The sequence below is a fragment of the Ornithodoros turicata genome, unplaced genomic scaffold, assembly GCF_037126465.1.
Source record: "Ornithodoros turicata isolate Travis unplaced genomic scaffold, ASM3712646v1 Chromosome29, whole genome shotgun sequence".
Classification (NCBI taxonomy): Eukaryota; Metazoa; Arthropoda; class Arachnida; order Ixodida; family Argasidae; genus Ornithodoros; species Ornithodoros turicata.
Genome location: NW_026999353.1, coordinates 130,208 through 146,448, shown reverse-complemented (window position 1 = coordinate 146,448; position 16,241 = coordinate 130,208). Strand labels below are relative to the sequence as shown.

General features: G+C 49.8%; 1 protein-coding gene across 1 annotated transcript in view; it reads left to right on the top strand.

The window, feature by feature from the left end:
- Positions 1 to 15,745, top strand: part of LOC135373691 (uncharacterized) — a 78,292-nt gene extending 62,547 nt beyond the window's left edge. Inside the window, exons 16-17 of the mRNA XM_064606774.1 lie at positions 677 to 833; positions 15,426 to 15,745. Of these exons, the coding sequence (XP_064462844.1) occupies positions 677 to 833; positions 15,426 to 15,657 (389 nt within the window). The 3' untranslated portion in view covers positions 15,658 to 15,745. The remainder of the gene's footprint in view (positions 1 to 676; positions 834 to 15,425) is intronic.
- The last annotated feature ends 496 nt before the right edge of the window (positions 15,746 to 16,241 follow it).

Here is a 16,241-nt window from a genome sequence, read left to right as displayed (position 1 = left end):
ATATATTGACCACTGTGTTTTTGAAAGCATAGAAAATGACCAGGTAGAAAGTTATACCACTGTCCCTGTTGCTTACATAATGAAGGTCATATGTTGTGTAAAACACAACGTGATCCGTCACGTTGACTGAGGAGGCAAAGCCGCTTCGGCGGCACAGTCTGGTGCTGGCGAGACCACCTCGGCACCCCCCCCCCCTTCCCACACACACACATGCCCTAGCCTAACCTGGACTAGCCACACCGAGATGTGCTAACCTAATCTCACCTAACGCTTCCTACCTTTCGCAGGATGGCGACCACCAATACGGTTGGACTTTGCGAGGCTGCGGTTCTCACGTTGTAGAAGTGATTCAGGTTGTGAGATTCAAACGCACATAAAAAGGGCTATAGACCACACAATTTTATGATTATTATATTTTCAGTTGCCTCGAATGACCCTCTTTCACGCGAATATGCGGTATTTACCTTTCAAACGCTTTCACTAGTGCTTAAAACCCAGTCGTCCGGGTAACAAACTACACCGAAAAATACTCGCGACTACCATGAAATGCTGATAGCAACATTTACTTGGTTCTCGTTTGTGTAGATCCCGTAGTCTTTCGTTTTTTAGGTGGGCGCATGTTAGTTGGACATACATTAGTTAGTACATATCTCATTACCACATCTTTCGCTTCCAGGCGTCCCTGTACCGAAGTGCGCCCCAAAAGCAGTATCCAATGCAGAGAACGATTGCGCCACAAAATACAAGCAGTTGTACGGCCTTACTACGCGAAAACCTGATGAGAAGCAAAAGCCGGCAGGTCTGAGCCCCGAGATTGACAAGCAGCGGTGCTGGTAAGTGCTTTCTCACGTGTGAGCGGCAGTTCCACAGTCGTGATGAACAGCCTGTATTCGGTGCTGTACCTACCCAACATCCCGATAAGAGGACCGGAATAATCAATTTCGCGTGTCTTGCATTAAACGCTTCCCGCCGTTTTGCGTTTGAATGGGTATGTGACTGAGAAAGACGTGAGAAAGATTGATAGCACTTGCCTATTTGTGTGGCCGTGCACTTGAGCCTCGTAATACAAGGGCAGCCACGCCGATGTGGTGTGAAGAACATAGCACCCCCAACCGGAAATCCGTGGCACGAAAAGGATGGCAGCAAAACGTCGAGACTAAAGAAACTCAGGGGGCTGTGGTGCAGCACTCGGACTCATTTACTTGGTATTAACTGATGCGATAGCGTTATTGAGGTGTCCTCGCGGGAATTTCCGTGATCTGCACCCAAACGTTCAGGTTCAGCTTTGCATAGTCCTTTCTGATATAGGCCAGGTACTATAAGGCCCCACAGGCGAAATCTAGACAGACATCCAGATCTTTAAAAAAAATCGATAAAGGGTTGATGGGGCGCTGCTAGTCTTGATGCAAGTATGGGGGCTTGACTTCGTCTGGACAGTTTTTGGCTGTTTCGCCTTCGGCTTCATCGGCCCGCGTTTGAGGTTCATAGAACGCATGTTCCAATTCCCCGTTGTTGATACTCCACTAGCTTGTGTGCTCCTGTACATAGACATATGACGTCTCTGCATACGTGGCCTTTAGGACAGTGCTCGTTTTTCAGCACCCTTTTTCACATTTTCGTAAGCCTGGTAAGGGGGCCAAGACAGGTGCAATACTTAGCGTTTTTCTTGTTTACTTTTTGTTCAGTTTTCGAAGCCAGTTCATGCTGTTTTGCGTACCTTGTTTTGTTCTCATTGTAGGTGTAGCGTTGGAGTGAAACTTGGGGTATTTAATAAGCAGAGTTTTCCACGTAACGTCTCTTAAAGTTATATTTAAAGATAACCTTCTTCGAACTGTATGCTGCCAATGCTATTTACCTCGGAAGGGGTTTTACCACGACTTCGGAGCACTTTTATCAATTCTAAATAAAGGGAAATTGAAGCCAAGCCAACATCGCGTGTGTGTCTTTGTTGTTTTTTTTTTGTTTTTTTTCATAAACAGAAACCACATGTCGGAGTTACCCCATTTCGTTGCAAAAGAGAGTTATGGCTACAATGATGATAGAAAAAAAAGGAAGAAGAAGAATAACGTTCGTTTTTTTTTTTTTTTTGTCTCGCTCTTCTATTCGATAACTTTGTAACCAAGCTGGCTTAATCAACAGAAGCATGAAAAAGAAAACTAAAAGGGCAGACCCACGACCTACTCGCATCGCTGCTTTCGGACGTCTGAGCGCGGACGGCAATTTACGCCCCTCGAAAGAACGGTTTCACAATTTTTTTCTGGTATTGCCACTGTGGTAATAAATGTAATTTGCAATGAAACGGCGTAAATCCGACATGTGCTTTCTGTTTATGAAAAAAACAAAGCGAGGTCGACTCGGCAAATTTGAGTTCCGAAGAAGAAACGCGAAATTCAAATTCGGAACATTGAATTACTCGTGCGTTCAAAAAAAAAAAGTGCTCCCTAGTGGCGGCAAAGTCTCCTCTGAGAAAAACGACGTTCGTTGTATAATTTTCGGACAGCTGGATTTTTGAATAAAGTTTCGTGACATTTTACGTGAAACACCCTGCATAGTTGAAACGTCAGGCGCAGCAGCACCAAAACACAACGCGGAGGAGGGGACACCACGAAAGCGGAAATACTATATTTGTCCTCAAAATTCCGAGACAGAGTCCGTAAAAAATACGAATACCCGGCTATCAGCTAATGACCTCTCCCACCGTCGAAGTACTCACTTCAGCAGTGAAGGCACTTTTTTCGGCGTTTCCTGGAATCCTGGAAGCAGGTGGAAAATCCCTCTTCTGAGAAGATGGTCATCTCCATCGGCGTGGCGAGTCTATTAGCATGACGAACTAGCACTGGGAACGGGACAGAGAGAGGAGACGACAGGACAGGTGCTAGACCTGTCCTGTCGTCTCCTCTCTCTGTCCCGTTCCCAGTGCTAGTTCGTCATGCAAGATCAACACCAACACGCCCGGTTTTTCCCTTTGAGTCTATTAGCCTGGATGTTCTCGTGGATGTCACGGTGAGATGCAAGGCGAGTAGGAGGGATGTGGAAGGACGTGGTGTCTATCGCATCATCACCATGAGAGCTGCGTGTGGTTTTGCATTGTCATGGTTTTTGTTTTCATGAGCTCGACTCCCGGCGTGGTCTCGTCATCATCCACCGACTCCCTGCGCGACATGAATCGCCTGTGCCATTCAAACACTCGCGCCCACACTCTAAGAAAAAAGGACGTGAAAAGGTGGTAACTTCCATCGTTACCACCTAGGTCAACATAGCCTCTGATAAAGTGTGTAAAAGAGTGTAAAAAGAAATTATCACATATCCACACTGCGAGAAAAAGGCGTACGACCTTTCGCTCGACGAATCAGAAGATGTAACTTTATCGTTCGTACGTAGCATGTAGAACTTGTGGGATCCCCTTCCCTAAACCCCACCGGGGTTTCCCTGCCGTTCCTTCTTACAGCTTCCCGAGAACACGGACACAACCAAGAAATGCAGCAATACAACTTTTATTCCTTACATGCTTATCAGCAGTTCAATTCCAGTCCGCGGCGTACACACCTCTCTCTTTTTTTTCTCCCGCGCTCACTTCTTTTTAAGCAGTTCCGGGGAGATGGGGTCACGGCTCTCGCCCTTCCCTGCTGTGCCTATACGTCGCCCCCTTGTGGCGTCCACATCTTCCCCTCCCAAAAAAAACGTAGATGTCCGGGAAGTCGGGGAGGTCCAAAATCCGTTCATCTTGCGGGCGGGCCCGAACTGGTGTCCCGGTAAGAAGATGGGGTTGGTAGCGCCGCACCAGGGCCAATGCGGCTTCCAAGTCTTGCAGTCCAAGCATGGGAGTCGCTGCGGATGCTTGCTGCTGCGCACGGGTGAGGTGGAGAGGCCCCGCCCGATGGGCTTCCGGGCTGACTTGTGGCACCCCACAAAGAGGGCAGAGGCGACTCCTCTATTCCGGGCTATAGATGGCCGGCGGCTCAGTAGGGTGTCTGTCCTGGAGGGTGAGTCCTTGGAAGGGCTCGGGGACCTGGGCAGCTGGGTCCCCTCGAAGAGGTCGGGCCTGGTCGCGCCAGCGTCTGCGGGATACGAAGGAGACACTGGTGTCCCCTCGGAGAACCGTCCAGGTCGCAACGTGACAGGTAGGGCGGTTGCAAGGAGTCGCACCATAGGTGGGCGGACGGGTGTCGTGGCACGGGGCTCGGTTTCGTTGGTCTTGTGGAGTGCGGGACCTCGCTCGGGGCCTGCATCAGAAAAACGAAAAACGTCACCTCGGTCGCTTACGTGGGCGAAGGTTATAGCAGGTAATCCCGGGAACCCCGCCCTGGGCAGTAGTCTCTTGGGGGGATGGTTGACCGGCCCTAGGGGGACTTGAGAAAGAGCGGGCTTGCGATGCTCGATCGTGGTCCTCCTCCCGCCTGCCGTTGTCCGAGATGCGCTGGCTGAAGGACTTGAGGTCTTGTACGTGGACGGGGCCCGTTTCCGCGTTGTCGCTGCAACGCTCGAGCCTGTAAGTGACCGGAGTTAGCTGTGCGCTTACCCGATAAGGACCGTCCCATCGATCAGCGAGAACGGCAGCAAAGCCTTTCGCTGCATCGCTAAGAGGATGTGTTCGCCTTAGTACCAGATCTCCAATGCGGTAAATGACCTGGCGCCGACCTTTGTTGTACTGGAGAGACTGCTCCAGTCTTGCGACCTCAAGACTCTCTCGTGCCAAACGAATGGCAGTCGAAATTCTATCGCGAAGATCATTAGCATACTTCGCGAACGAACGACTAGGCTGTGCGTGCCGTGTTCGCAGCGTGTTTTCCAGGGGGAACACAATTTCCCGTCCGAAATTCAAATAAGCCGGGGTAAATCCTGTCGACCTATTTTCCGTAGTACGAGTGGCAAAGCCAAGCTCCGTAAGACGGGCGTCCCAATCTTTATGCCTTTCGGTAAAAGATACCAACATCATCTTGATGTTGCGATTAACCCGCTCAGTTATGTTCGCCTGAGGGTGATAAGGGGACGTCTTTACGTGACGTATGCTCAATGCAGAGCAACTATCGACAAACACCTTACTTACGAGGCGTACGAGTACGAGGCGTTATCCGTGATGAGCTGTTCGGGAATCCAAACCGGGAAAAAACGTCCAGCAGTCTGTCCCAGATCCGAGCGGACACCAACTTGCGCAGCGGGTAAAGCTCAACCCACTTCGTGAAGTGATCTGTAACAACTAGCAGATACTGGTTACCACGGGGACTTCTGGGATAAGGACCCATTACGTCACATGCGACTATCTGCCAAGGTTTCTGGCTAACAATCGGTTGCAGCAAGCCGGGAGGCTGCCCTCCACGCGGCTTAGACTTCTGACATATCGGACAGCTGCGTGTGTACCGCAAAACATCCTGTCTCATGCCTGGCCAAGTCGCGATACGACACAACTTAGAATAAGTCTTGCTGCCGCTACCGTGACCCGACAATGCAGAATCATGGAAGTATTTGAGGAATGACTTACGTAGCTTCCTTGGAACTACGATCCGAGAGGGGCTATCACCAACCTCCTCGTCGTCCGCCTGGGGAATGTACCGGACCAGGAGACCATCCTCACTCAGCTGATAGGAGTCGTACCTCTCCTCAGCGCCTTCTGTGCCTTCCAGGTTTGACGTTTCCAGCCACCTTGACACACGCTGACAAAGGCCGTCGGCCCTCTGCGCTTCCAGGATGTCGTTCCTGCTTACAATCTGTCCCCACGAGAGCTTCTCCTCCGTGACGGTCCGGTTAACCGCGGCCACAAGCTCCTGCGGAATAACGACGTCCTCAAGGGGCAACGGTGCTCGAGATAGCGCGTCTGCCACCTTATTTGAGGTTCCCTTCCGGTATTCCACCGAGAAGTCATATCGCTGCAACGTTAAACTCCAACGTGCGAGCCGTCCGGCTGGGTTTTTCAACCGCTTTAACCAGGACAGTGCCTGCAGTTTGGATAGTGAATTTCGCACCATTCAAGTACATGTCGAACTTATGTAGTGCGAACATGATTGCTAGGCACTCCTTCTCCGTCACGCTATAATTGCGTTCGGGAGGCGTCAGCGTACGGCTTGCAAATGCTACGGGCTGGAGTTCACGGTGATGCTCTTGTAACAAGACTGCACCAAGGCCGTAATCGCTCGCATCTGTTTGAAGTACAAATGGGCGATTGAGGTCCGGGAGATACAAGCGGGTAGTTTCCGCAATCGCTTTAGCGAGAGAGGTAAACGCCTGTTCCTGCGCTTGACCCCATGACCATCGTGCTTCCTTCCGCAAAAGCCAAGTTAGCGGTTGCGTTAGGTCTGCGCATCGCGGTATAAGCTGTCTATAAAAGCCAATCATACCGAGGAAGCGCTGCAAGCTTTTCACATCCGTCGGGCGGGGGTACTCAAGGATAGCCCTCAGCTTGTCCTCGTTCGGCCTGACCGTGCCGGACTCCACCTTGAACCCGAGGAGATCGATGCTGTTGGTAGCCAACTGCATCTTGCGGGGATTGACGGTCAATCCTGCAGCCTGCATGCGTCCTAACACCACTTTCAAATGAGAAAGGTGTTCCTGGAATGTACGTGAAAAAATTACTACGTCATCCATGTGCGCCATAGCGAAATTGTATTTCGCATCGCCAAGCACCTCGTCCATCACTCGCTGAAAACTAGCGGGAGAATTAGACAGTCCAAAGGGCAGTCGAACAAATTCAAATAATCCCATGTGACAGGTAAATACTGTTTTCTCAACGTCATCCGGTGTTATCGGAATCTGCAGGAATCATCTACTGCAGTCCAAAGTTGTAAACACGTGGGCAGATCCCAACGAATACATGATCGAGTCTATCGAGGGAAAAGGGTACGAATCTCTTACCGTCACCTCGTTCAGTCTGCCGTAATCCACGCACAACCTTGCGGTTCCATCCTTTTTCGGTGCAAGAACCGCCGGAAAAGCCCAAGGGCTGCGGGAAGGTTTCACAGCGCCGGTCTCGATCATTTCATCCAGCGCAGCATCGAGGAGCTTGCGCTTGTGCACACTCAACGGCCGAGGATTACATCGCCAGGGCCTTGCGTCGCCGGTTTCTATCCGGTGCTCCAATGCATGGGTTAGACCTGGTCTCTCTGTGAACATACAGGAGAATGGCCGCAATGCTTTAGCGAGCATGCGTCGCTGGTCTGGGCTTCCTGGAAATCGTTTCAGGACGTCCTCCAAAACAGCGGGTACGACCGTCGCTGTTAGGTGTTCTGCTCCGGAAAATAGCTCAACGGACGTAGATTGTCCAGCTCCGGGATCCTGGGTCTCCTCACCAGTCCGGTTCTGCTCCGTTTCCGGCGTCGTCCACTCCATAAAGGGGTAGAAGGTAGTACCGCTTGCATGCTGGTAGCCTCTGCGACGTAAGTCCAGGACGAGTCCCATCCGGATAATGAAGTCGCGTCCCAGGATCATCAGTCCCGCCAATCCGGGCAGGTAGATGAAGCGTTGTATGACACGTTGTCCGTCGACGGTCAAAGTGAGACGTACAGGGTCGGCCACACTTAAAAGTATCGCGGGAGCGCATGACCTGCAAGTATGCCAGCGCCGCGTAACGGATTCTCCTGGGTTTGAGACCTCGCGCCTGGCGAACGTTCGCCACCTCTCGGCTGGGTTCGTCATTGCTCTCGTAACACTGGCAGGCGGGGTGACCAACCTGCTGTTGCTATTCTATCGATGTTTTGATCAGTGCGTGGCGCGACGTAATCTCTGTCTTATCGGAATCGAGAAGAAAAGTAAAAGAATACGCCGCGCCACGCACTGATCAAAACATCGCCAGCAGAGACTGAATAGCAACAACAGGTGGGTCTCCCCGCCCGCCAGTGTTACGAGAGCAATGACGGACCCAACCGGGAGGTGGCGAACATTAGCTAGCGCCAGGCATGCGGGAGGTCTCAAACCCAGGATCATCCGTTGCGCGGCGCTGGCGTACTTGCAAGTCATGCGCTCCTGCGATACTCTTAAGTATGGCCAACCCTGTACTGCTCCTCCGGCTGGTACCACTGCATCTGATGCGAGCCTTAGGCAGGTCCTGGTTGTCCGTACGGAAATGTTCCGCTCCCGGCACCAATCGTGGATGGTGTCACCTATCAGGGATACAGCAGCTCCAGTGTCCACCAAAGCTGCAACGTCCTTACTCAGAACGCGCGCCACGATAAACGGTCCGATGTTGCATATGTCATCTTGCGCTCGACATGCGAGCGGGACCAAGGCCACTACGTTATCAGACAAGATAGCATGGTTAGAATTCGCTTGCTTCTTATCGACATTTTCAGCAGCCTACGACAGAATTGAGTCATTCCCAATTACCGCCGCCGGCGTCCCGGGTTTCCCTGCGGGGGTTGTCTGGGGGTGGTAGTGGTCTGCTGCGGGCAGTTACGACGAAAATGACCGCGTTCACTGCAACCGTAACAACGGGGTTGTGTTCCTGCGTCATTACTTGCTCTAGAGTCGCGCCTGTCCTGCCGTGGTGCATGACGTGCATCACCGACTTCCCGCTTGCGCGGCTCTGCTCGTGCCAACCTCGCTCGGTTCCTTTGCTCATATGCAAAGGGATCCAAAGAACGGTAAACTGGCCCGGCGGACGAACCGCCGTGTGTTCCAACAGTCCCACGGGGGTTTAGTTCCGCGTCTAACGACTGTCTCGGCCCGTTCCATGCGCAGCTAGGCTCCAGCGTTTGTTCCGGCCTAGGCGGTGGGCGGTACTGCAATTCCGCCAACAAATCTGCTTGGATGACACGGGCTTCTTTAACGAGGTCATCGAGCGAAGAAAAGCTTCGTCCCCGCAAATAAGGCTTAAAACGAGGGTGACATTGGCGAATAGCGCGGGCCACCTTCTCGCTTTCCGTCGCGAGCGGTTCAGCTCTGCGGTACAGCTCTTGGATTGCCCGGGTATATTCCAGCAGGTTCTGCTCCGCGTGCTGCGTTCGAGTCATGAGTTCCTCACGCATACGCATTGAATAATCCGGGGGCAAAAATTCCTCCCGAAACAGCCGCTGAAATTCGGTCATAGACGGAAATGCGGGTTGAGACCGGCGCCACACAGCAGCTGAGCTTACCAATGCAGCGGGTAGTATCCGGCGCAGGACGGCTTCGTCGGTTGCTCCCACGGCTGTCTGGTAAGCCTCCAGGTCCGCAAGAAAATCTTCGACGGACTTGGCGTCGCTGTAGCCCGAAAATGTCTGTATCGTCAGGTTCAGGCGTAGCGGTGGTTCCGAGGACGGCTGGGCGGCGGACGTGCTACTGGGGAGCCGCTGGGACAATAAAGCGCAAAGGGCTGTCATCTGCCGAAGCAGGTCCTCCGCTACTGGCGGGTCGTCCTCGTAGACGGGCTCGAGAGGGGGCCTCTTGGGCGGCATGGCCAGGAAACGCACACTCCCGAACTACAAATAAACAGCAAAAGCGTCAGCGAGCGAAGGGCACGGGCGACAAATGCTACTAACAACACTACAAATACACTAGCTGTCAGTGCCCTCGGGAGTGCGGCAAGACGGGTCGGGCCCCACGTGTGGGCGCCAATTTGTGGGATCCCCTTCCCTAAACCCCACCGGGGTTTCCCTGCCGTTAAGTTTTACAGCTTCCCGAGAACACGGACACAACCAAGAAATGCAGCAATACAACTTTTATTCCTTACATGCTTATCAGCAGTTCAATTCCAGTCCGCGGCGTACACACCTCTTTTTTTTTCCCGCGCTCACTTCTTTTTAAGCAGTTCCGGGGAGATGGGGTCACGGCTCTCGCCCTTCCCTGCTGTGCCGATACGTCGCCCCCTTTGGCGTCCACAAACTTTGCAGCCTTTTAGGCACAACGTATGCGACAGCTATTACCTCCTAAAAAGTGTAACTGCTCCACCCTTTTTCTGACAGTGACAGCCTCATCCCCGTTGGCATCACATAGACGCTGCCATGTTTCTGTGATTACTCTTCGATTACTCTTTCCTTAAACCGTTGAGATTGGATAGGATTGGATTGGATGGATAGGATTTTGCCGCATTTGATTTGTAATCGCTGTGTAGTAAGTTCGGCGTATAATTTATACAAGACAGGAGTTCAAGGAGATCAAACGTCGACTCACGTCCATCGATTCCTTGGCGCATTTCAACCCTAGTCAAACTTTCTAAGTGGCTCCTGACGCTTCCTCGTTAGGCGTTGGCGCAGTGATTTACCATAAAGTCAATGGTAAAGACAGGCCCATCGCCATGCTTCTAACGCGTTGACGTCGGCTCAAAAAAATTACGCCCAAATTGAAAAGGAAGCCCTGGCCATTATATGCGGTGTTAAGAAGTTTCACCAATATCTGTGGGGAAGGGAATTCATCTTATATACAGGCCATAAACCACTGACGTCAATCTTTGGCTCAAAGAGAGGAATTCCAGTCACAGCGGCGAACAGAATGCAGCGCTGGGCGTTGACCCTGCTTGGTCATAGTTTTGACATTCAGTACAAGCCAACGGCCCAGTTCGGAAATGCGGACGGCCTGTCTCGACTTCCGCCAGGCCCGGAACCTGATTTTGATGCTGCGATTTCGGATGACGACTTCCTTGTTGGGAGCACTGGATCGCCGAATGTTCTCTTCCGTCCTCTCAGTAGGTATTGATAAAATTCCGCTGAAAGCGTCTGCAATTGCCAACGCCATTGCTTCAGACCGGATTCTTACACCGTCTACATAAGGTCTACCGTTACATCATAGAAGGTTGGCCTTCTCGTGAACGGGACCCCGAGCTTCAACCGTACTACCTGCGCAACACTGAGCTGACAACAGAAAAGGGTTGCATCGTATGGGGCATGCGCGTTGCCGTCCCGTCCCAGCATCGCAACACTGTCCTCAGCCTACTTCATGATGGCCACATTGGGCAAACAAAAATGAAGATGTTGGCGCGCTCCTATGTATGGTGGCCAGGAATGGACAATGACATTGAAATGACTTGTTAGTCGTGTGGACCATGTGCCGCTTCTTCGGATCAACAACTTCCAGTCCCTCTTCACCAATGGGAGGTTCCGAAAGAACCGTGGTGTCACCTTCACGCTGACTTGGCAGAGTTGGGCGGAAAAACTTACCTAGTGGTAATCGATGCGTACAGCAAGTGGCTCGAGGTGAAGTTGATGAGGTCTACCAAAGCTTCAGCCACAATAAAAGCCCTTGAGGACATCTTCGCTGCCTCCCTTTCCAGCTGGTTAGCGGTAATGGACCTCAGTTCATCTCGGCAGCGTTGAAATATTTCTTGGATCGCCTTGGAATTAAACACATCTTGACTCCGCCGTATCACCCTAAGTCCAACGGACAGGCTGATAATCTTGTGCGAACTCTGAAAGCCTTCCTTCGCCGTCAGAAGGAAGGGAGGGACAGTGCAAAAGAAATTAAGCATGTTGTGCTTAAGTACAGGATAACGCCTCACGCAACAACCGGACAGCCACCGTGCGAAATGCTTAAGAAGAGGCACTACCGTACAGAGCTGGACCTTCCGCGCCCTAACCATCCAAACGCCTTGTCTCCAGCGAGAGATCGTCAAAAGCGCAATTATGACTCTCGCACAAGACTGCGGAACTTGCCACCAGCGACGAAGTTTGGGTGAAGGACAAGTCCCGGAAGAACCACTGGATTCGGGGCACCATTGTTCGCTGTTCGGGCGGCCCAACATATCAGGTCATGACGGAGTATCTGTAGCAGCGCAAGATGCATGCTGACGACATCAAGCCGCGTCTGCCCGAATTGCCGGATATCGACTGGTCACATGGAGTCGAACCTGCAACAACAGGTGGGAACGCTGAGTCTACCTTGGCCGCTGACGAGGACACTCAACCCGTACCTCAGGCCCGAAGATACCCTGCTCGAAATCATCGTCCGGCACAGAGGTACGGACGGGGAGGTTTGTAGTGGCGCCAGCTGAAGAAGCAGAGGATTGAGATCCGCCGCGCTCGTGTTGTGAAAAAGATCACTCTCTTTCGGAACTGGAGCCGGACTGGGAACCACGCACACGTGGTTCAACTTGGTTGTATATAGCAGTATTAAAAAGGTGTTACTACTATTCTACCAACCCAGTGTTTCTTGCGCTGATAAGTACTGAGCCTCCCCCCCCCCAAAAAAAAAAAAAAAGATTGAGCTAGGAAGCCCCAACTGCCACACTGTTCTACATTTCCCCCCGGAAGTCAATCCCGATATCTGTCTCGCAAAAGTCCCTGCAAATAAAATTCTCCCGACTGCTGGTGAGACCACATTTGCAGCAATAGTTGCCTTGCCTCCGGAACATTCTCAATTCGTTGTCTCTTTAGATTGGGGAACAAATGATATTCAAAAGGAGTCAGGTTGGACGAATAGTTCCCCGTGAACAGTTACCAGTTTGTCCTGCACTGTAGCCGTTTTCACACATTTAAAGGAGTAATAATGTGCATGGCGCACGCCCTTTCCGGTGTAATTGTTGTAACAACATAATAGAGTACGGTTTAGCACTATTTTAGTCGCATGTCGCCTGTCCTCCAAAAATTCAGTCATTGTTGGACAGTATAGTACACACGTGCACGTGCTGGAATATCGGTAGCGACGCATATAAGCATTAGCGCGTACCTACAGTATCTAAGACACAACGAAAGCAATATTTGCACAGACACCTGATCTTTTGTAATGGTTCCTGAATTTTGTAAAATATCAGCCTGGAGGTACAATGTTAGGCAACCAAGTTTGATGTGCATGGCGCGGACCTTTAAAGGTGTGAAAAAGTTTGCAGTGTGGAAGCATGACTAATCTTTTGCAAGATGTTCTGAAACAGTCACCGATGTCTCCACCAAAGTTGCGGAGTTGCCACTCCGGAGATGGAATGATTCCGGAATCATTCCAGATTTATGAGAGCGTGGAATCTAATTGGAATAAATTGGCTGAACCTGTCAGAGGAATGGAATGGATCCCAGGAGTGGGGATTGACCATACGGTTTCAATCAGAGGAATTGAAAGGAGTGGAATTATTACAAATCTCGATTCATTGGAATGGGATTGGGATGGAATAGGCGACCTCATTCCGTATTTTGTCGCGTTGTCAAAAATTTTGGGATGCACTGTGCTTCAAGCTTTATCATTTCCAAGTCGTTGTCGATAATGGCAGCAACTCCCTCACGTGAGTTTCCCTGATATATATAATAGCAATACTTTTGGATGACATTTGCCGGCACAAAGAGAGAAACCCCAGACATACCACTGGGTTTCTCACAAGAGGTTTCTGGGTTTATTTCAACACCGAAATGTTGTAAGATTGACAACCCAACGTTTAACTGTTGCATATGTGAAAGGTCAGTGTCATCCGAAGTTGGTTATATTTCATCATGGATGTGTTCCGCACCTTTCCCTTAGAGAAACAGGAACTTGATTATGGTCCAATGCTCTTCGAGACTGCACTTTTCTGGAGGTGCTCCCATGCTCACTGCGACCAGGAGAAAAAAATATCAGTTGCAATCATTGGTAGTGGATTCTTGCGTCATTGAATGTAGACAAATTGGCCACTACATCATTCATCATCAATATACAGCTTCCTAGCTCAATGTTCTTTTTTTCTTTGGGGGGGGGGGGGGGGGGAGTTAAGCTAAATACTCAGTACCTTCTCATATACGTTGCGATGAAGGGCTATTGGTACACTGATGAGCAGAAAGCTTCTTCCGGTTTATCTTTGCCCTTACATAATATCTTGATCATGAGAGAACTGATGTTCTAAGGCTGGAACAACATAGAAGAACAAACACATACAAAGCCTCAAATTGCCTAAGAAATGAAAGATGAAAGTCTCTGAAAGGTTAGCCAGCTGTTGGATGTTCGTAGGGTGTTAGCTTGACGTTCGCATTTTTCCATTCCTCGGCCTCATGTATATCTCTCTAAAGCAGGTAGTTCGTGTTTTCAATTGTAATATTTTGAGCAGCTCATGCAGTAGATTTTCGAGCCACATTCCCTTTCCCGATGTATTTTTATCCCTCAAAGTTAAAACTGCATCGAAGGGACGCGGACAAGCGAAAGATAGGCCTGCAGTTTTACAGTTTTTACTTCAACGTATACTTCAACCAACTACCCCGCTTCAACCGACTTGTTTGTTATTCCTCACTCTGCCTCTTTTGCGCAATAAAGGGAGTCGTGGACCCTTCATTATTTCTGATGTCGTCTCTATCTGACTGGGTTCAAGTTAACTGTCTTTATCTAATTCCGCTCGTACTTTGACGTTAGAAGCATGTCTATGTTAAGCTGGCGAGGAATGTAGATTGTAGATCTCGTCGTAGAAGTCGTAGCAGGGGTCCGCTTTCTTCGCGATGTTTCAGGCTGTCGATGAAATTCTAGAGTATGAAAGAAGTGAGGAACTTGAGCTAAATTGCTGGGCGGCTAATTTTTCTTGATAAGTCCGTATTTTATCATTTACAATAAATCCACTTTTACATGCTGTTCCTCGTCGTTCTCCTGATTAATTTTTCACATCGTTCGCGTTTTGGCATTCTTTCCCTAGCGATAGTGTTCATGGCAGAAGCTGATCGCGACTTTCACTTCGTGTTCAATCTATTCCAGACAGCGCCCATGGTGATTTTTTCAAGATGACAAATAAAACTCAGCTCGGGCGATAGATGGCGCCACGTGAACCATAGACGCAGAGGCGTTTATGACAGGGTTGTCAATCTGACTCCTCCTCCTTCGCTGGCGCATCCCTGCCACACAGTTTTAGATGATGCGACTGAGAAAGGAGGAGTGCCTAGTAAGGGCGTAGCACCGGCCGTGTTTGCTCAGTGAGCCGATCACGAGGCAGCTTGCGGCCTTGGAATGCTATGTTGTTATTTCTTACAAGGGAGACGGCCTAGGTGGGACAGCGACGTGCTGTTTAGCCGTGGCGTCGGCCAGCCGAACGGAGAACCGAAGGAACAGTCTTTCTTGGATTTCCTATGTTTGCGGCATTTGTCTGCGGCATTTGTTGCAGTTAGGCTTGTGCTTATCCTCGCAGGTTCCATATAAATGTTTTCAGATCATTCAAATCAATTACTCTCGATATACACGACAAAAAACAGTGCTATGTATGCATCATGCACTCGAGGAACTTGCCATACGCGACGGTATGATAATCTTATTTCTTCACGCCAAACGCAGCGCTCGTTATCCCCTCTAGCATTACATCATCATGACTCATTGCGGTTGAGGTCCTACAATTGTCCCATATCTGCTAACCATTGCGTACAATTATCCCCACATTACCTTAGTAGTTCAACGATAGCTATCGCTCTACTCATTGCGTTAGCACGGACACCACTGTTTCTGTTTCTCTTCACCCTTCTTTTACGTAGTTTGCCGCACCCTATAGCAGAAGATTTGTGCGCTGCTCATTATGTTTAATACTGTCTACAACCTTGCAAAACGCAATGTCAGACTTTAACAGCTTAATTTAGTATTTATGTCAAATCTGTCTTTCCCAGTTCCATGGAATACAGCAAGAATTGCGTTACGGAAGTACTAAAGGACAAACGATGCGGTGATGAATTCAGCGCATCTTTTCTTGAGCAGAAAAAGAAGATAATGGCAAATCTGTGTGGTACGTCGAAATTGGACTGTGAATTCGACAAAAGCAAGAGTGCTGGGTGCATGAACTATCCAGCATGGACTCTGGCAGCAGCCGTCATTGTGGCTTCAGTGATGAAGGTAGTGTGACGTCAGTTGTAGTGAAAAAAGGGATCTACTGGTTTCCATTTCGCTTGTTCGGGCCAATTGATCACAATAAATATGGTTGTGTGACCGACCTATTGCACGGAAGTGTTCGCATATTCAACACCATGACATCCAATATCGACGGCGACAGGGAAGTACTTTCTGGTTCAGAGCAACATTTCCTATGTGACAACGTTTTGTGTTACGAACAGGGCACAAGTTAGTCTCTACATAATGACTCTTAATTTCTTCATCAAATATTGGCTAGCTATTTCTCAAGTACTGATTGGATGCATGCTGCATGTTGTAATATAATTGTGCTCAGAACAGCTCTCAATGAATGACTCATGAGAGGAAAATAAACTGGCACGACAATGTTTCCACATCTCCACATCCTCACCCACAGCTCCATCACAGCAAATGGACCAAATAGAGCACCGCTCATTGTTGTATGGCATAAAGTCCCAACATTCACTTTACCATCAGAGCAGAAGAAAAAAAGAGCAGGGCACAACACATGGAAATTTGCAAGTAATACCCCTCTCACACGGGCTAATATAGTGTCATTTTCGTGAAGTGCACTCCAA